This window comes from Parasteatoda tepidariorum, chromosome 5 (genome assembly GCF_043381705.1).
Source record: "Parasteatoda tepidariorum isolate YZ-2023 chromosome 5, CAS_Ptep_4.0, whole genome shotgun sequence".
NCBI classification, from domain to species: Eukaryota; Metazoa; Arthropoda; class Arachnida; order Araneae; family Theridiidae; genus Parasteatoda; species Parasteatoda tepidariorum.
Window position 1 is genome coordinate 82,498,894 of NC_092208.1, and position 20,987 is coordinate 82,519,880.

The 20,987-nt window shown below is 28.4% G+C and overlaps 2 protein-coding genes across 3 annotated transcripts in view; both read left to right on the forward strand.

Annotated features, from left to right (window-relative positions):
• LOC107440829 (uncharacterized protein CG43867) overlaps window positions 1–9,597 on the forward strand; it is a 66,494-nt gene extending 56,897 nt beyond the window's left edge. For both annotated transcript variants that reach the window (XM_043053448.2, XM_071180687.1), the window contains exons 21-26: window positions 1,056–1,168; window positions 2,392–2,565; window positions 3,196–3,431; window positions 6,205–6,382; window positions 7,244–7,399; window positions 9,420–9,597. In XM_043053448.2, the coding sequence (XP_042909382.2) occupies window positions 1,056–1,168; window positions 2,392–2,565; window positions 3,196–3,431; window positions 6,205–6,382; window positions 7,244–7,399; window positions 9,420–9,575 (1,013 nt within the window). In that variant the 3' untranslated portion in view covers window positions 9,576–9,597. The remainder of the gene's footprint in view (window positions 1–1,055; window positions 1,169–2,391; window positions 2,566–3,195; window positions 3,432–6,204; window positions 6,383–7,243; window positions 7,400–9,419) is intronic.
• A 2,103-nt stretch (window positions 9,598–11,700) lies between these two features.
• The window catches only part of LOC139424837 (pleckstrin homology domain-containing family H member 1-like), a 26,020-nt gene continuing 16,733 nt past the window's right edge, over window positions 11,701–20,987 (forward strand). Inside the window, exons 1-3 of the mRNA XM_071180689.1 lie at window positions 11,701–11,833; window positions 18,187–18,270; window positions 18,953–19,111. Of these exons, the coding sequence (XP_071036790.1) occupies window positions 11,759–11,833; window positions 18,187–18,270; window positions 18,953–19,111 (318 nt within the window). The 5' untranslated portion in view covers window positions 11,701–11,758. The remainder of the gene's footprint in view (window positions 11,834–18,186; window positions 18,271–18,952; window positions 19,112–20,987) is intronic.

The following is a 20,987-nucleotide window of genomic DNA, read 5'->3' on the forward strand; positions in this document are numbered from 1 at the left end:
ATATAAAAATCATGGCCATTTGAGTACTATGGCTATATTAGAAAATTTTGGCCATTTATTAAAGATTTTATGAGGGTCTTTAACTAACTATAGCAGAAATTTGTATTGAGTGCTCATCAAAACTCATTGATATTTCAGTTTGGTATTGAAAAATTATTTATGTTTCTAACTTACCCATATAATATTTATTATTAAAATTGTTATCTTATTTAAATTAGTTATGTTATTAATATTGTTTTGTTTTTTTAAGTTTTTAACCAAAATATTTAAGATCTTGTTTACTTTTCTCTCCTTTTTAACTGATTTTATGAAAAAAGTTTTGAATATATTTCTTAGTTAATTTATGTTTCCCTTTGCTTCTGATTCAAAAGGATATTAGAAATATAATTAACTTCTGATATCTTAATGTTTACTTAGTAATTAGTGGGCAGTGATTAAAAAATGGTTAGGAATTTATGATCTAAAGGTTTAATTAATCTATTTAATAAATTCATTGAAATTTGTATTATATTTTTTATAAAAAATATTTTGACCAATTTTGAATGTTTAATTTTAATATCACTCTCTTATATTGGTTAGAAAAAATATTTCAATTGATTTTGAGTGTTTAATTATGATATCACTCTCTCGATAAATATTTTTTCAGAATTTTTGGATTAAGTTCTTATCATTCTGTTTAGGAATCTTGTATGGTATTATTCTAGTAACTGACCATCAAATGATCAGAAAAGTACTGTTGTGAAACAGGTGCTGTTCGTTGGAGTAAAGATCTTGTATATGATATGCTTTAGTTTTTCAATATAACTTTTCGAACAAAAAGATAAATTTGAAACATGGAAATTGAACACTCATTGAAATTACAAAGAAATTCTTGAAACTTTGAAGCAAAGAAGCTTTGAATTACAAAGAAGCATTCAATAACTAAAAAAGAAGATAATATTTCTTAAATAACTAGGACACTTTATGTATTTTTACTTATAGTTTATACATAGGCTTAGGTACTTTTTAGTTTATTTTTTATTGTTTATAATTGATGTAATTTAATCCTTTTTCAGATAATGTCATCTGGAAACATCCCTTACTTTTATACTCAAAGGAGAGTTTGACACAGCCATTGACTAGTCTGCCGTCCGAACAACTTCAAGCTGAGGCTGTTAAGCTTTTTAAGGTAGCAATTTAAAATTTTTACAGTTAAAATTAAGTGTAAGTTACATGTGGATGTTACTTATCAGTGAAGTTTATGACTATTATACTTTGAATTTCAATGCATTTATGTTAAATTAACTTCTAAGTATATCCTAAACAAGCCACATATGGTAACTAGTTAAGCTAATCTACTGTTTCATCAAGCGAAATTAAATTCTATTTCCCCTTTTTTTCATGAATAAAAAGAACTTAAGATCGAAGATAACTAAACTAACTAAAGATACGAACTAAAGATAGAGTTCAAAAGAAAACCTGGAATTTTCCAGGAATTTTGGCCAAAAAATAGTCAGGGATTTAGACATAGTTTGCATATTTAATTCTGCCATAAACTCTGGGCTGCCAACTACTGCGTAAGAGTGGTAGACAGTTAAACACTTTGCATGCCAACATTTTGCAAGTGTCAGCATGAGAGAGCTGGAACAAAATGGTTTGTATTATAAACTTTTGAATCATTCACATGCAGTGGTGTGGAGAATTTTTTTATATCAAATTTACTAAACAAAGAATTATACATTAAAACATAAACTTATCTACCACTTGAAGAAATTTTCTTTAAAAGAGTAGAAAGTTGGCAGCCCTGCAAACTTGGGAGATTTATTTATCTTAAAATTCATGATAGCAATATCAATATGTTCTTAATGAGGTTCAAAGTAAATAGATCTATAACATCATCGATTGCATATATTTTGTACAAAAAGTCTACTGAATCAAGGTTAAATTTTCTTAGATTTAAATTTTCTTAAGTAACTTTTTGGTTTGATTTTTTTTTAATGTTTGTTACTAATATAAATATTTACAATTCGAAAATGTTTTTCACTAAGCTGATAATAAATACTTTGATATTTATTTTACATTTTAAAAATTTATCTTTTGGTTTCTGACACGCCAATATTCTTTTTATACACTCCTAATCTAAGTCTCTTTTGTTGCTGTGCATTTTTGCTAGAGAAACTAGTTTCCCTAGAGAAACATAGCAACCAGTAGGTACCCTAAATGTTTCTCATTCTCTTGACGTAATTTAATTAATATTGTGATTTATTTTTCCCCTAACACTATATTAAAAAATTTGCAATATTTCAAAAAAGATGCCCTATAGTATATCTTTATCGAATATTAAAAAGAATAATAATAATTTTTATGCAAAATTAGTAAGCTAATCTTGATAAAATTTTTTTCTTTTTTCAGTCCATCCAGCTGTTCATTTCAGTGCCTCTTGATGCATCGGGCATCGATTATCATGTTGCTCTGGCCCAAAATGCCTTGCACCAGTGCCTAACGCAATCTGAACTGCAAAATGAACTTCTATGTCAGCTGATGAAGCAAACATCACGCCATTCTTATCACAAACCTGGCGTTCAGGTACCTCATTTTCTATTATCTCATTTGTACAAAATTCTGCAAGTAGTACTATAGAACCAAAAACTACTAGTACTAAATGCATAGTACTGAAACGTTACCAAATATTATATTATTTTTTAGCAATATTTTAATTTTTATTTAAAGATAGTAACATCTTGAGAAAATGTTACTGGAAATTTACATGCTCAATAATCATTAAGTTCTTATTTTTCAGTTTACTGTTACGTATAGGCTACGAGTTTATTTTTTTAACGTTTTAATAACCCTGTAACTGAAAAATTTTTGCGGTAAAAGAAATGAAGTGTTAAATATAGATTTTGATGTTTGATTTAGGCATGACGTTGAATTAATGAGACATACATTTGTATTGGATTAAAAAGTTGACCGTTACATTGATTCTTTAGAAATGAATAAAATATTTATCTTTGCTTTTTATAAAATGCAATAAAAATTAAATAATTGGTTTCAATCAAATTGGATTAAGAATGATTAAAATAATTAAAATTCATGAAATTAAAGAAATTTGTTAAAAGTTGGAAAATATGTAATGCCTATTATGGCATCACAATATCAAAGTAGTATAGTTTAGATATACCTGGTGTAATATTTGTTTGCTTTAAATGTTTACAGCAATTGCTTCTTTGTGCTACCCAGTCATTGTTCTTGTGTGACTCTTCTGAAAAGCTGTCTCCTACCTCAACCACATCACATGATCGCATCCCACCTCCTGAAAGCAAACTTAACCCACCGCCATTTGTCTTTGTCCAAAGCTGGCAGCTACTAGCTTTAGCACTTTCACTCTTTGTACCTAAAAATAGGACATTATGGTATCTAAGAATGCACTTAGCAAGAAATTCAGATCCTAAGTAAGTTTTATTATCTTATGTGCAGTTATGTTGTCTTATGTGCAGTGCATTTTAGAACATATATATATATATATATCTGCTCACCTGGAACGTCATGAGAAATCATGGAAAGTCATGAATTTTGGTATTAGACGAAATTTGTCATGAAATGTCATGATTTTAACTATTTTTAAAAAAAATATCATTGAAAGTCATGGATTTAGGTCGCCAAAAAATCAAATTTTTAAAATTTAATTTACCCCCCCAATTTCGTGGTGTTCCAAATATCAGAATTTATAGCAAAATCCTCACTCACAAACATATTTATTAAAATATAAAATGTTTTTATCATGTTCCTTAAAAATTGTGGTGTTCTTTCAAAAAATGAAAGAAAAAACATAATTTCTAGAGTGAATTATCTCTTATACTTCTGTGATTTCGGAATTTTTGTTATAATTTATTTTTTAATTTTATCAATTTAAAATTCTAGCTGAGGCAAACTAGTCGAATTTTTTAAAATTTTGTAATAAGAACAGAAAAATCAGGAGTATTTCTTTCCTTTCCGATAAACAAGAAAAGTATCTTTAAAATGTAATTCTGCAGAAAAAAAAGAGAAAAAAAATATTTGCTTTTGTATTTATTTTTAGTTATTTTATTACTTCAACTCTTCCTTAACTCTGTTTTTTAATTCTAAAATCTATAAATATGAAGATGCAGGGTATAACAGAGTATCATTTCAATGAATGTTATTATCATGCTTTTTTAAATTTATTGTTGTGTTTTTGTCGGAGAAAATAGTAACTTCATTAAGTCATGAAAAATTCTGGGAATAAGTCATGGAAATTCATGAATTTGAAATTCTAAAATGTAGCAGATACCCTGTATATATGTATACATATACAGCTAAGAGCTTCAAATTATTAGCCAGTAAATTTGCCAAAGGCAAGTCTTAGCAATTTTTTATGATTGATTTTTTCCCCATAGTAAACTTAAATCAAATTACAAATTTACAAAAAATTCAATTATTTTGTGTAATGCAAATTCAAATTTAGAATACTTTGTAGTTTGGGAGGAGTAAATAAGCAATGAATAAAAGAGAGGATGAAAAATAGAGATGTTGTTTATCATCTTTGAGGGGGGAGGGGGAAATCGGAATAGTTTGGGGTTGATTTTTTTTTAGCTTCTAAGACTAGAGCAGGATAAATCTGAAGTGACATTATGTTATTTTCACAATATTGTATATGTTATTGTCTCGAGGACACATAATTTCTGCAAAAATAGTTGGATGATAAAATGCATCTTGCTACCACTTAATCTGTTTTATTGACACAAGCTGCAGGGGGAAATGTTTGTTATTCAGCAATGAACATGGTGGTTTGCATTTTACCGTAGTTTGTCTCATGCTTGCTTACTTATTGCTAATATTATCTGGACTTAATATAATTCTAATTGAATATGGGACGTATCTAATGGAAATTACAGTAATCGAATCAAATGAAAAAATACAGGATTAGTTCAGAAAACTTCTCTTTGGCCTTCTTTTCCAGATCCAGGGTATTGTGTATTTTTCTTTTCGGTAGAAAAAATCATTCGTCAATACTTTTGCCCGAAACAAAATTTTTGGTGAAGTGGCGAATGATTAGCATGAGCCCCGTATATTGGAAGTTTTGCAATTACTGCCCTTAATATATATATTTAGAATCCTAGTAAAGAAAAGTTGAATCATAGTACAAGTTGGGGGTTGTAATTTAATATTTAAGTGGGGGAAAATGAAAAAGCACTATCAAAATTTGACATCTCTATTGTAAAAGGCAGGATTGCAATATATCAAAATGTGTAAAATTGTGGAAGAAACAGAGAAGATAAAAAAATATGTATACTTTCAGGTTTAAACTGATACTGCAATGGATTTTGATGTTTTTCAATCTTACCTTTGTACAGTATTTTGCCACATTTTTATTGTATGACATAAATTAATATAAATTTTTGTCACACACTCTTGCTTAAATATTAATTTTTAATCCCTGATGTTCCAATCTCTCTTTTCAACTTTATTTTTGACTTGGATTCTAAAAATATTAATCAAGCAGAGAAATAGAATAAATTTTAACCCCTTATGCTTCATATTTAAGTTAGTTAATTTCAAGTTTGAAAAAAATCTTTAGGGACTTGTTGCTAAGCACAAAATATATGATTTCATCTTTATCAAATTAAATAGTTAAATGTATAATAATTGCTTATTGCTGTTTTTCTTTCTTTATTTTCTTTCTTTATTTATTTATTTATTTTTTTTTTGTACAAAATTATGATTTAAAATGTTTCAGATGATGTTGAATGAAAATAAGTTATTATATTGAATGAAATTACAGGGATGTGAACACTTCTGAACTAACTGTATAGAAATATCCTTTCTTATAAGCTTTCTTGTAGCTGCAAATGTTTCTGAATGTTTTACGCAGAAAAATTACTATACCATTTTTTTAAAAGATCGTGATAAAAACTTTATATGGTGTTGATTTGTTTATAGGGGAGAATTTTTTTTTTTAGAGTTTGGTTTAATTTTACCTACAAGACCAAAATTAATCTGTTTTAATAGCTGCCTTAAGTCTAGTTTATTGCTAATTTTTATGCAACGGAAATACCCCCCCCCCATTATAAATTTTTATATTTATCCTGACTATGATTTTTGTTTTGCTAAGCATGTAAGCGGAATCACTATGCTATGAGGTGTTATTGAAAATTGTTTTAATTTATTAATGATTTATATTTAATTTTTTTGTTTCTACCTATCTAGGACAGAATCTGGAAAGTATGCCATTTTCTGTCAACGGACGTTAGAAAGGACTTTATTAAATGGAGGAAGGGAGAGTAAACCTTCTAGAATGGAAGTTCTTAGCATTCTTTTAAAAAATCCCTATCATCATTCTCTTCCTCATAGCATTCCAGTACATTTTCTAAATGGTACCTACCAGGTGAGTGTTACTTTTTGACATTTTTTAAGTCACTTCAAATATGTTTTATGTTTTTTATCACAAAAAAAAAAAATCATTCCCACAACAACCTATTATAGGAGGTTAAGCCCACTATTCCATGGCTAACCATATAATTGGGGCAATGTCGTCAGCATTGCATACTTTAATTCATAGATAAGCTGGTACCTATCCATCTAAAGCTAGGTGGGCTTTGAGCTGCCACTTGAAATAAAATATTAATTCTTTACAATAACAATTCACTGCCTTAACCACTGAGTTATTGCCTTCACAAAGTTTGATGTTTTTCTGGTCAGAAGTCTTTTCTCAGTTATGAATGTTCTAGTTACTTGTATTGTTTTTATAATATAATATTGAGTTTTTCTTTGTGCAGATTTTTTAAAAATTTGTATAGTTTTTTCAACAAAAAAAAGTCATTAAGAAAAAACAAAAAATTCTACAATTTTGAAATATAATACAGCTATTACGTTATAATGCTGTGAATAAGCAAACAACTTCTGTAAGACAAGATGTAAGCATAAATAATATTTTAAAATTTGAAAAAAAAAAATTAAAAAAATCTCTTTTTGCAATAGTGCTTTCATGAACTACAGTACCAACAACAAGTTCAATAAGAAAAGGCTACATTCTTTTTTAAAACATCTGCAAAATGGTTTGTTTGCACTAAATAAAAATTAAATTTTAATGTAGCAATGAAAAATAAATAGGAATTATGTGGTAAATGTCGTGGGGAGAAAATTTACAAAATTTAAAGTTTTTAGAACTATACTGTATTTTTAAAGCTGCAAAAAATATTGGTGAGTATGATAAATGTGGTGTATTAAATGTATGTTTTCTATTCAGGTTGTTGGGTTTGATGGCTCAACTACTGTTGAAGAATTCATTCAGACTGTTAATGAAGAGGCCGGGATAAGAGATTCTACCCACTCTGGATTTGCTCTTTTTAGTGATGACCCCATCGACAAAACGCTCGAACACTGCCTTCTAAGTACTGCTAAAGTAAGTTCTAGTTTTTATTTATTTATTTTGATACTTATCAAGGGTTTCAATATGTGGGTGAGTAAAAACTGAATTTTGAAATGTAATGAAAAATTGTAATGATTTATGAAAAATAAAAATTTTGTTACACTTAAGAGACCTCTATCCCTACCATCTTGGATTTTAAGTTAATTTTTTAATTAATTTTTTTTTTGATATTTTTTGCTCTTTACTTGTGATAGTATAGTATCACAGTACGACACCTTTCACAAAATGTAGAAAATAAAGTGGTGGCTTTATTAGATTAAGGCGAAATTGCTCTTGATAACTTTTAGAACTTCTATAAATTTTTCCTCAAAACTTTAAGTAATAAAACTACGTAATTTGTGGTTTTAAGTAAGCAATTTAAAACAATTATAGTTATAGTTTAAACTGATAAATCCGATTACATAAAAACAAAGATATTTATATAAAAACAAGCAACTGTCAACTGTTTAACTACCTATCATAAACTGTTGATTGCAGAATTGTATTCGCGAAATTTGTTGGAAAGCATTTATAGATCATCCAAAATGCCTCACCCTTTTTTTTAAATCCCAAATTGCGATTGGGCGGAGGCCCTGTATATTATATGTATCAAAAGATACAGCCGTATAGAGTAAATATGCATCACTAGTTTGTGATAAATAAATAAAAAGGTTTAGAAGCATATTTAGAATTTTTCTCCCCCCCCCTCCCAGACATCCACTCAGATGGCACAAGGGCCTTTTAAAAATGTATTCTTAAAAAATCACCCAAGAGTATAATAAAGCTCCATTTTTTTTTAAATATTTTTAAAATTTAGTTATGTTGTTATATTGTTATATTCTAATAAATTTGCTGTAGTAAACCTCTTACTATTTTCCATTTAAAAAAGTTCAAAAAATGAAATCTAAATTTAGTTACTCTTAAAAGTGCATTCTAGGCACTCCCAATGGTAGTTTTTACTTAAAACTCACTACAATAAATAAAAATGTACTTGTATTTTTTTCACTTTAAAAAAAATTACAGAAATAAAAATTCAGCTAAGCATAAAGGAGTATTTTATATTGTCTGTTATGGTATTTTTATTCAAATTTTATTTAATTTTGTTATCTAAAAAAAATTTTTTTTGTACATTTAAAAAGACATTCTTAAAAAAACCATTCTAAAAGTCAAGGAAACATTTTTCCCATTAAAAAACATTGAAATTCATTTTTGTCAGTCTTCGCATGGCAAATGCTGTTTTTTACTGTAAAAAATTTGCAGTAAAAAATAAAATATTTAGTTACAAATAAAAGGACACTGAAGTTTACATGCCCAACACTGTTTTCACTTTTAAAAAATACCTATGGAATAAAAAAGCAGCTACATATACACAGTTCATAAAAATAAAAATTGCGTGTTTGTTTTAAAACAAATAAGTTTAAAATTAATTGAAATGGTCATTTCATGTGTTAATTGAACATTGTTTTACTACTTTGAAACTTGACTGGACTTGGCGGCATTTGCTACATACCACCTTACATTAATATATATATATATATATAATATATACAGTAGGGAACCGATTATCCGGAACGATCGGGACCATCGCTATTCCGGATAACTGATTTTTCCGGTTTTCTGGATCGCTACAAAAAGCCGTTTTTTTTTATTGTTAAACCCAACTAAAAAAATAATATTTGGAAATAATCTTAAAAAGAAGAAAAAACGATGAAGTAATACACTAATGATTATTTCCAAAATAATGGTAAGGTAAACATCTTTCAAAAAAGAAAGAAAAATACTAAAATCTTATGAGGAAAAAACATTATTTTTTTAAAGAAATGGCAGGAAAATTTACCTAATTTCGTTCCGGTTTTTTGGTTTTCCGGTTTTCTGATTTCCGGATAACGGGTTCTGTACTGTATTATGTATGTATTTAATATTAGTCAAGATCTATAATTAAATTATTGTATAATCTTTATTGATGGCAATATTTTTATTTTGATATTCTTTAAATTATCTCTTTTTTTTCCAGCTCTGTGATGTAATATCCAAATGGGAACAAGCTCTTAGAGAAAAACATTTAGGAAAATTTGAGAGTACTAAAGTTGTAAAGCTTACTTATAAAAATAGGTATTTCATTTTTATTAAATTATTATTTTTATTATGTATCATATTAATTGTAATATAGCTTAAATAAGTTTTTAAATTAGTTTTAATAAAGTTATTATTTTAGCTCATGATACTTTCATTTATTAATAAGAGATAGAATGTAGAAAATTTTTGTTAATTACGAAGTTAAATATTGCAATACACATAATGTTATCTGAAGAAATATATTTAGAGACTAATTTTACTTTTTTAAGTATTTTTGAGGGGTTAATTTTAAAATAGAGCAGTGACATTCAAGCAGATATTTATGTTTGCAAATTACAACAAAGATTATTTTATTTACATAAATTATTCAAATTAAACATACTAGAATTATTGCTTGATTAATTAACCTATAAACAACCAACGCAAAGTACTGCTCGGTTCGGTACGCTATACTAGAAAAACAACTTACAGGTTGAGCATACTCAGATTTAGCAGAACGTCAATTGAACTAAGTTAACAGCTCATATCCGTAAAAAGCAAAGTTACAGTCAGGAACCATGTGAACAACTCTACATGGATTGCTGGGTACACTACTTCTTGCCAATCGCCATTTTATACTTTCTTTCTATATCAAAATATGTTAGCAGATTTACTTACATAAATGATATAGATGTATTCTCAAAGAATAATCTTAATTAATTAGTACAGTGCTGTTTACCAATAGTGTAAAAATACTGAACAAACCAACGATTAAAAAGAAGAAAAAAAACATAAAACTTTTCTTCTTCCCCTCAACGCTTCCCCATTCTGAGTATTGGTTAGTTGGAGAGGAGGGTGCAAACCCTGTTGTGCCCCTAAATGTTGCTTTTTCTTTTATACACAGGGACCACACCTAAACTCGAAAAAACTGGGTATCCGCGCACCTGAAAAGTCATGAAAAATCATGGAAAGTCATGAATTTCAGTATTGAACAAAATTTGTCATGAAATGTCATGATTTTTGCTATTTTTTTTAAAAAATCATGGAAAGTCATGAATTTAGGTCTCCCAGTGTTACAAGTGCTGCGCTGATTCGTGCCAATTTTGGAAATCTGCGCCTACATGCTCCAAATTGAACTAGTAGGCTTAAATTGCCCCTATCTGCGCCAAAAGGGATATTTTTTCCTGGGTATCGCCAAGTTACAATTTTGCGGCAACCAAGCTACTGCCATGTGATGGGTTGCTCTGGATTCAGTGGGAAGGATTCNTTTTCTTTTTTTTTTCAGGGATGTATTATAAATGTATTATGGATGTATCAGGAATGTATTATGAATGAAAAAGGAAGTTTGTGCTATACATTTTAATCCTTAAAATTTTAAAAAGGAGTTTATTTTCAGTATTTGTTAAAAGATAAATAAATGATCAAATATAACATTTGCCATAATACTGACATCCTTACTTTTTGAAACTAGCAAACGTAAGGAGTTTATTCCACAAATGTAGTCACAATGTCAAAACCCAAAGATGATTGTGCCCCTGAAAAAATCCTGATCTCTAGATTTTTTGATTAGAGATCAAGTTAACTTATGCTTAATTATTCATTTAAATTATGTTACATATAATTTATTTAGAATTTCATGTTTTAAAAATATCAATGACTTAAATTTATAAAGATATTAATTTTTTGAAATGCGTCATTAATGATTTTACTCAGGAAATTTTCAGGATTTTTAAGTTGGGCTCACGATCACTCCTGAAACACCTAAATGATACAATTTAGCTGTTTACATAAAGTTTTAACAAGATGTATCTGAATTTTTTTTTTTTTTACATATTTGTGCCAAAAATTAACCTTTCCCATAAATAATTCTTATTGGAGCAATTTTAATTGTCTTAAAGTTAGAATAAATTAGGAGTCAGCAGACTGTTAATGTTGATTAAATTCACAAACTATAATTTGAATTGAATGCTATAACTCTACAATTTAGCCAACTGTTTCGTTTCTTTTTATAACAAAGATGAACATAGAAGGGTTTGAAGTTTGTCATATTTGCAAAGTTAGATTGGCTTTTTGCATTAAATGTGACTGTAAGGTGTCTTCACCTCTGTCTATTTAATTTTTTCATACTTCAGAGGAAATACTAATAAATATTGAATTATTATTTGAAAAGTAAATATTTTTAACTTTTTTCTGTTTCTTTTCAAATTATAACTAATAAAACTTTTTTTTTTTTGAATTATCAGGCAACTACTAGAAAATATAAAGGAAAAGTGGTCTAGTTTGCGAGGACGTAGTGTGATGGACTGTGTTAGAATATACTTAAATTGTGCAAGACGATGGTCTTTGTGTGGTGCCAAACTTTTTAGTGCCAAGGTAAGATTTACACCAAATTGATATCTCTAAAATTTTACAAAGTACATTCGTATTATTTTTGGAAATCTATCTGTAAAATTGTATTATCAATTTAATCCTTATCACTGTTTATTTCAGAAAACTCATTTTTCCATTAGCTAACATAAATTTCATGTTTAAAACAATACTAACCATAGCAAAGGGAAGAGGGGATATATGGTTCATCAGGGTGTATAAACCATGGTAATCAATACACCGTTGTGATTTAATGTGAATCTTGCACTTAAGTGCCACAGCTGAATATTCTTTCTACCCATATACTTTATTAAAGGCACTTCTTTGGGAAAGGGACAGGAGGCAGTGAACTGGGTAATTACCATACAGGTGGTGCTATGGATGCCCATACTTCATAACTATATTCACAAAAGATAAACTTTTATTCATTAACATTAATCAGGGCTTCCCCAGGTCAAGGAATATCTGGAATTTTTTGGGAATTTTATTTTAATTCTATAAAATGAGAAATAGTCTGAGAAAGTCTCAATTTTTTACAAAAACATTGGAAAATTCCTATATTTTAACTGAAAAATAACCAGTCTCGGAATTATCAATTACAGTAATCAATCATTGAGATTCGGGTTAAATAATTCTAACATCTATTACAATTATTTTATAAAACTCCGCTTTTTAGTAAAACTTGTTTTCATGTTTCCATTCTCATTTTATTGTATTATGTTTTTTGCTCACAAAATCTAACATTTGATGTCACAAATAAAAAAAATCAAAGTTTGCTGATGAAAAATAGCATGGTATGGATTTTCATTGAAATTTACCTGATATACTTGGAAAAGTCAGGAAATTTCTTTTGTCTGAAATTGAGTGAGAACCCTGTTAATTTATTTACCAAGTTAAATGATTTTTGGTTCGATAATTTTGATTAAGGTAGGAAATAGTTAGTACATATTAATCCAATTAGTAACATTATAATTTTTGTATTTATTTTAGCAGAAATGTTTGCTCATTTTCACAAAGTTTCTTGTGAGGAAAAAAATTAAGATTAATTTTAGTAATAAGCAGTTTGTTATTAAAATTTTTAAAAAAAACTCTTACATGTGCACTAAAATGCATATCATTAACAATAATTTTTCAAAGGTGCATTCAGATAGTTAATTTACGATCATTCCTCTTTTGTTAATCAGTTATTTACTGCCCTGGACACCTTATGTGTTCAAATACTTCTCTAACCATTTAACAAAGATACAAATCCCTCCTGTGTGTCAAACACAGTCTTCTTTTAATTTCCCTTCACTATGCACCTTCCCACTTATTGACTAAATATATTTTTTTGTTCTTTCCTTTGCAAAGTTAAAAGAGCTCTGGTTTCATTCAGAATATTTGGACCATACAGGACACACACACACAATAAATGAAAGTTTAGTGCTGATAAATTGTTCGCCTGAGAACGTTTTATCACATTATATATATCTCTAGATCTAGTGGGATTTTTAATGGTAGTTTGTAACATTAAAACCAGCAAATTGTCCTGAGATTTTTTTCACGGGACATAGCTCAAAATGCATAAAAATAGGTACAGCTCAAAATGGACGCAACAAAATATACCTTTTCAATATTCCTCTCAAATTTAACAACTAAGCAAAGAATTCCATACTTACTTTTTTAAACGCTTAGCATAATCATCATGGGACAAAGTGGCTAGGGACCTTGGGATTGGTGTGGCTAGGAGTCTTAAAGACGTAACTTTTGTATTCAGAACTATAAAATAAATGATAAAATGGTTTTTAAAAATCTGAAATTCCTAAACATAAATGTACTCCCACTAGTGAAAATTTTTAAGACGTGTGACAACCTTTTAAAAACGATTGTCGACTAAGTTTATAAAAAAGACTTGAAATATTGTTTTAAATAAATGATTTATGCAAATGGGAGACATATAATGAATTTATTTGGTTTCACATGTTATTTTTTTAAAAAAGGAAGTAAAGAAGAATAAAAAACTGAATTGAATGCTGTGTCTATTTTCTAAAATATACATTTTGAGCTATGTCTAGGATATATATTATATTCAGAAAATATGTATTAATATGGTGATTTCANTGATTACCGCGAGAAATTCGCGCATTCTATAAACCAATTTCAAAATTCTCGCATTTTGAAAAAAAATTCTCATTTGCGCCATTTAGAATAAAATTCGTTTCACATTTCTTCCTGGATCTTTTATTATTTTCAACATCTGCCCCATTATCTAGCTTCCCTATTTACCAGTATTGTTCAGAACCTTAAAGAACAACAGAACACCATCCTTCCGAACCACGTAACCTCTTTCAGAATGCATTTCTCTGCAACCACGTGTTTACCGTAGGTTAGGTTTCTTCATGTAAGACGTTCAAATTTTTTGCTCGTTAATGTAAGATGGACAAATACCTTGTAAAGCCAATATCTTCTACTTCGAAACGGACAAATGAAAATGAAACAAATGTGGATAGAACGATCAAAACGAAACAAATACGCATTTGAGCAACCTAATGAGAATAGCTGATGAAAAAGTAGATGTAGAACATTTTCCATATGATGATGCAACAAAAATATTCAATACTTTAAAAATTAGAAGATGTTAAAAATGCATTCTAATTAAAGAAATGATTTTTTTTCAAGTCTCTTTGTGTGTTTTTTTTTTTTTTTTAATTTTTGAAATCTCACTTAACTTTTTGAAATATCACCCTGTTTTTGAGAAAGGGTAAGAAATTCTCACCCATTTTTTTTCTGAGATGAAAACACTGTGTCAACCAATACACCGTTGCGATTTAATGTGAATCTTGTTCTAAAGTGCCACAGCTGAATATTCTTTCTACCCATATACTTTATTAAAGGCACTTCTTTGGGAAAGGGACAGCAGGCAGTGAACCGGGTAATTACCATACAGGTGGTGCTATGGATGTCCATACTTCAAAACTGTATTCACAAAAGATAAACTTTTATTCATTAACATTAATCAGGGCTTCCCCAGGTCAGGGAATATCTGGAATTTTATTTTAATTCTATAAAGCGAGGAATAGTCAGGGAAAGTCTCAATTTTTTACAAAAGCATTGGAAAATTCCTATATTTTGACTGAAAAATAACCAGTCTTGGAACATAATAATAGTACAGAATAAATAACAGTAATCAGTCATTGAGATTCGGGTTAAATAATTCTAACATCTATTACAATTATTTTATAAAATTCCACTTTTTAGTAAAACTTGTTTTCATGTTTCCATTCTCATTTTATTGTATTATGTTTTTTGCTCACAAAATCTAACATTTGATGTCACAAATAAGAAAAATCAAAGTTTACTGATGAAAAATAGCATGGTATGGATTTTCATTGAAATTTACCTGATATACTTGGAAAAGTCAGGAAATTTTTTTTGTCTGAAATTGAGTGAGAACCCTGTTAATTATTTACCAAGTTAAATGATGAAAAATAGCAGTTAAAAAAATGATGAAGCAGTTAGTTAAATGATGAAAAAAAATAGCATGAAAAATAGTAAGTTTACTGATGAAAAATATCATGGTATGGATTTTCATTGAAATTTACCTGATATACTTGGAAAAGTCAGGAAATTTTTTTTGTTTGAAATTGAGTGAGAACCCTGTTAATTATTTACCAAGTTAAATGATTTTTGGTTCGACAATTTTGATTAAGGTAGGAAATAGTTAGCACATATTAATCAGTTAGTAACATTATAATTTTTGTATTTATTTTTGCAGAAATGTTTGCTCATTTTCACATAGTTTCTTGTGAAGAAAAAAATTAAGATTAATTTTAGTAATAAGCAGTTTGTTATTAAAATTTTAAAAAAACTCTTTCATGTGCACTAAAATGCATATCATTAACAATAATTTTTCAAAGGTGCATTCAGATAGTTAATTTACGATCATTCCTCATTTGTTAATCAGTTATTTACTGCCCTGGACACCTTATGTGTTCAAATACTTCTTTTACCATTTAACAAAGATACAAATCCCTCCTGTGTGTCAAACACAGTCTTCTATTAATTTCCCTTCACTATGCACCTTCCCACTTATTGACTAAATATATTTTTTTGTTCTTTCCTTTGCAGAGTTAAAAGAGCTCTGCTTTCATTCAGAATATTTGGACCATACAGGACACACACACACAATCAATGAAAGTTTAGTGCTGATAAATTGTTCGCCTGAGAACATTTTATCACATTATATATATCTCTAGATCTAGTGGGATTTTTAATGGTAGTTTGTAACATTAAAACCAGCAAATTGTCCTGAGTTTTTTTACACGGGACTGTAAGAGTTTAATAAAAAATATTATTTGGTGTGTATAAAGTAAAGGTTATTTATGTATTGTTATTAAAATGGGTGGATTGCATAATTGGATGTATCTCGATATAGTCATGATAAAAATAGGTAAATGATTGAAATGTCATGATAAATAAATTAAAGGCCGAAACATATAAAAGATAATTAAATTAAATTAATTGGGATGTGATCGTTAAGGAAAGTGGTAGTACAATGCTAATGTGGGATAACAATAACCCAATAGGTTCAAAGGGTCACAAAGGGTGAGATTTGAACAAATTGGATAATTTGGACAAATTGGATAATCACCAAATTTGGAAAAGGGGCGAAACTAAAAATAAATTTAAGATTAAAGATAAAAACGATAAAGTCATGCTATATCCAAACAATATATGTGATTTAATACAGTAAGCTGATGTTTCCAATAAGAAAAACTAATAAATTCACATTTATGCATGCCCATAACAATAATTGAAAGGTACTCACCCTGTACACACAGGACATTTTAAAAGACAACCATCAAAAGAAACACACATTTTTAACTTGCGTTTAAGATTTATTTAAGAAAAATATCTAACAACATAACTATTGGAAAGACGTCTTTAAAACAATTTTTAACATTAGGAACACCTTTAATAGAAATGGGTGACGAAAGAAAAAACACTGAAGGCGTCATAGATAAAAGTAAATTATAAAAGAACAAGTAATTTAAAAATTAAAATAAATATGGAAAGAAAGCTTAAATTCGAGAAGTTTTTTTTTAATGCTAAGGAAAATTAAAGGTATAAAATGTTGATTTTAAATTTACAGAAATTGATTGCAGCTATGGATTTAATTTAAAATAAAGGTTAAGAAAAAAAATGGGAAAAGAAATCCCTCGATACGGACCGAAGTCTGCATCTCGGAGAATAAAAAAAAAAGGAACTTGCCCGAAGGCTCGAGAAAAAGAGAATGTATCCAAAAAGACTTAAAAAAATTCCTTAACTCGGGTAGACCAGAAAAATTACGGCCAATTAAATTTAAAGAAGCGGAGAGTTTGAAATTTAAAGGAAAGAGATTGGTTAGTTAGCCCCCCTAAAATTAAAAGAAGAAAAAGAAAGGCATGAATAGAGGGGTTGGTTGACTTTCCCCACAGGAAGTGCGATGACCGCAATGACCATGAGAAAGGTCAACAAGAAAGTTAAAATTGCTAAAATTGAAAAAAAGGAATAACGTTTAAAGAAAAATTAAAGGCTTAGGTACAATTAGAAATTAAATTGTCACATTACATTAAGTGTAAATGTGACAGGGACATAGCTCAAAATGCATAAAAATAGGTACAGCTTAAAATGGACGCAACAAAATATACCTTTTCAATATTCCTCTCAAATTTAACAACTAAACAAAGAATTCCATACTTACTTTTTTAAACACTTAACATAATCATCATTGGGCAAAGTCCCAGACCTTGGGATTGGTGTGGCTAGGAATCTTAAAGACGTAACTTTTGTGTTCAGAACTATAAATGATAAAATGGTTTTTAAAAATCTGAAATTCCTAAACATAAATGTACTCCCACTAGTGAAAATTTTTAAGACGTGTGACAACCTTTTAAAAACGATTGTCGACTAAGTTTATAAAAAAGACTTGAAATATTGTTTTAAATAAATGATTTATGCAAATGGGAGACATATAATGAATTTATTTGGTTTCACATGTTATTTTTTTAAAAAAGGAAGTAAAGAAGAATAAAAAACTGAATTGAATGCTGTGTCTATTTTCTAAAATATACATTTTGAGCTATGTCTAGGATATATATTATATTCAGAAAATATGTATTAATATGGTGATTTCAACTGCAATCAATAGTAGATATTTTAAACTAATTGAATCAACTTACTTGACCTACTGTCATCAGGTTACAACAATGGTTGTTTTTTAAATTTCTTCCGATACTAAAAGTTTTTTTGTATTCTGACATTATTTGTAAGTTGAGTAGAACTAACTGCTTTAATTAATTGTGTTTTAGTTATCATATCTTATATTTATAATTTTTCAGACTCAATTGAAACAAGTTGACTCATCATCTGTGTGGCTAGCTGTTTCTGAAGATTGTATAACATTATTAGATTTCACTACAATGGTAAGCAGTAAAACAGTCAATTGTCTTATCGAGAGCATAGAAATAAATAGGGTTATTTGTACCCTACAAAAGACAAAATATGGTAGTGAAACTATTTTATATCTAGCGCGTTTTCGAGAGAAATAAAGAACTCAAACTAATTAAAAGTTGTAACGTATATACAAGAATGTTTCCTTTGGTAAAAAATAGCATAATAAATCTTGCAAATCAGACATTTATTTCCTGCAAAAACAAACTAGAAATTAAACAGCTTTACTTTTAGTTATTTCTATTTTCTGGGATGAAAACGGCCCTGAATAAAGTACTTGGATCCTGAAATTGCTCTATTCAAATTAAGATTATTATTAGAATAAATTCATAAGAAAAATGAGAACTGTTTAAAAAATTTCCCTAAGCTTTTTGATATAAATGATGATGTATAAGTCAATTAGACATTTAAACTTAAGTATTTATTGAAAGATCCTAAAATAATCTAATGACAATTTAATGATTTTTAAGCATTCAATAATTCAACTTAAATAAGAAATTTAAATTCTGTTAATGTGATGCATTAAAAGTTTCTTGGTATTGTGCATATGTCTTAAATATGGGTAAAGTAACTGCTATTTTTGATATAAAATAAATAAATTTTATAATTTATTTGTGGTCTAAATGTTTTTTTATATTTATTTCTCTCATTCAGCAACCCATAGTTCGCTATCCTTATGGCGTAGTTGTTACCTTCGGTGGATGTAAAGAGGATTTTATGCTGGTCGTGTGCCAGACAACAGTTGACCAAAAAACGTCAGGAGAAGGTATTCAGGTGACTGAGCGCCTCCTCTTCTCCATGCCTAAACCAAAGGTAAACTTATGGTTCATTTAAGAAGTTATATATCAGCTTGTAAAACAAAGTTTCCCGCGACAGCTAATATTGTTTGTGCATATAGTTCGCGTTGGGCTTGTTCTTGTTGGAATTAACTTGACTGATTAGTCAGATGTTCTCTTTTATTACGCTTTTTCCTAACTCACCATAAGGTAAAATTAAAGTTAAAAGTTATGTCATCTTTCTATAGGAATAACATACCCTTTGTATAACTTATTGAAGGAGAAGGATGTATACAACTAAACTTGTTACTGTTTTTTCATTATCCAGGATGTCCAGGGTATTACGAATCGATTCATGACGCAACTGTATTATGTATTTATACCTAGGATGTTGTGATATCATGGCTAGTGTTCATATTATTGTTTATTACGACAAGGTTCGGTGAGCTGGCTCGTTTAATTTTTCAAGATGTTGTAAAGTTTCCTGGAAAACTTTGTGCATCGGCTTGCTTTTCTTCCTCACAGTCATTTGTAAATAGTTATTTTTGTACTGAGTACAAAATAAATGATTGTTGAAACTGCAAGCAGGTCTTCTTATTGCTTCTTCGTCACTGTTCTTAAATAACTTTGCATCCAGCCTAAGAGTGCTCATATTTTGTGACAGTTTTGGCATTTAGAAAGAATGACTTGCCTAAGGTCACTGTGTTGTGAAATATGTTAAAATAATAATAATAATAAGTACAGGGTTTTCTTTCTTTCGTATTATAAATCAGTTTTGACTTTATAAATGTTCTATTTATCATAATGTATGTTATGCTATGTTCTGTTTATCCTCTAAATTTAATATTTTCTTATTTTAAAAAAAAATTTAAAACCTAAAGAAATTCATGTCAGGATAACATGTTTAATACAGGGTTGCCACAGGCGACTAAAATGCAACTGTTTTCAGCATGAGACGACTATGGCAACTTTTTATGCCTGAAAAGGCTGAAAAAGCAGGAGACTTTTCCATACTCCTAGCGATGTTTTTTTAGCATAAATTTGGTTGAAAACCTGGGATCTCTGAGCACACTGAATTTCTTTCCTTAAAAAATAATTTTAAAAATTTTGAATTTGACTAACGTTTATGTAAAAATTATCGTATTTGCAACCAACTTGACTAAATGAATCATGGTACATGACAGTTAAGTCATTTCATAAAATTTTAGTCTCATTTTGCTGAATTTTGTTTAGGCAACTATTTTCATAGTTTTCGGCAACTTTTTTCGTGCTCTAGGCTACTAAAAGCAACTATTTTGTTCATTTTTTTCTGTGGCAACCCTGTTTAATATTATTTTATGATGACTCTTAATATGCTTAATTTTATCATTTGTATTTTGCTTCAAAGTATAAAATGCAATATAAAAAGCATTTTAATATACAGGTTTTCTAAAAATCCAAAATTTATGCATTAAGAAGCTATATTTAGAGACTAAAATTTTTCTCATTTTAGTGAACAACAAACTAATATGTTTTAATCATTTAACCCTTTAACTTATCTGTTATCTTGGGCTGAGTTATCATGGGCTTTTTAAGTCAAGGAGTTAATTGAATGTAGCATATTTTTTTGACCATGTCTTCAATATTAAATATCTGAATTTCATTTAAAAGGAATTTTTCGTTCTAGCATTTTTATGCAAAAATTATCCTTTTTGAATGATTGCATATTTTTTTTTTTTAAATTGAATAAAATGGTACAAAAAAATTTCTAGAAATTTTTTTTCTATGAAATTTAGTTCATACTCATCCAAAAAAAAAAAAAAAATAAAGTTTTTTTAAATAGGCCAACCAGCTCAATTTGAATTTCCATAAAAGAAATATTATAGCTAACTTACAATAACTATTGTTCAAATACATTAAATATCAGAATTCAA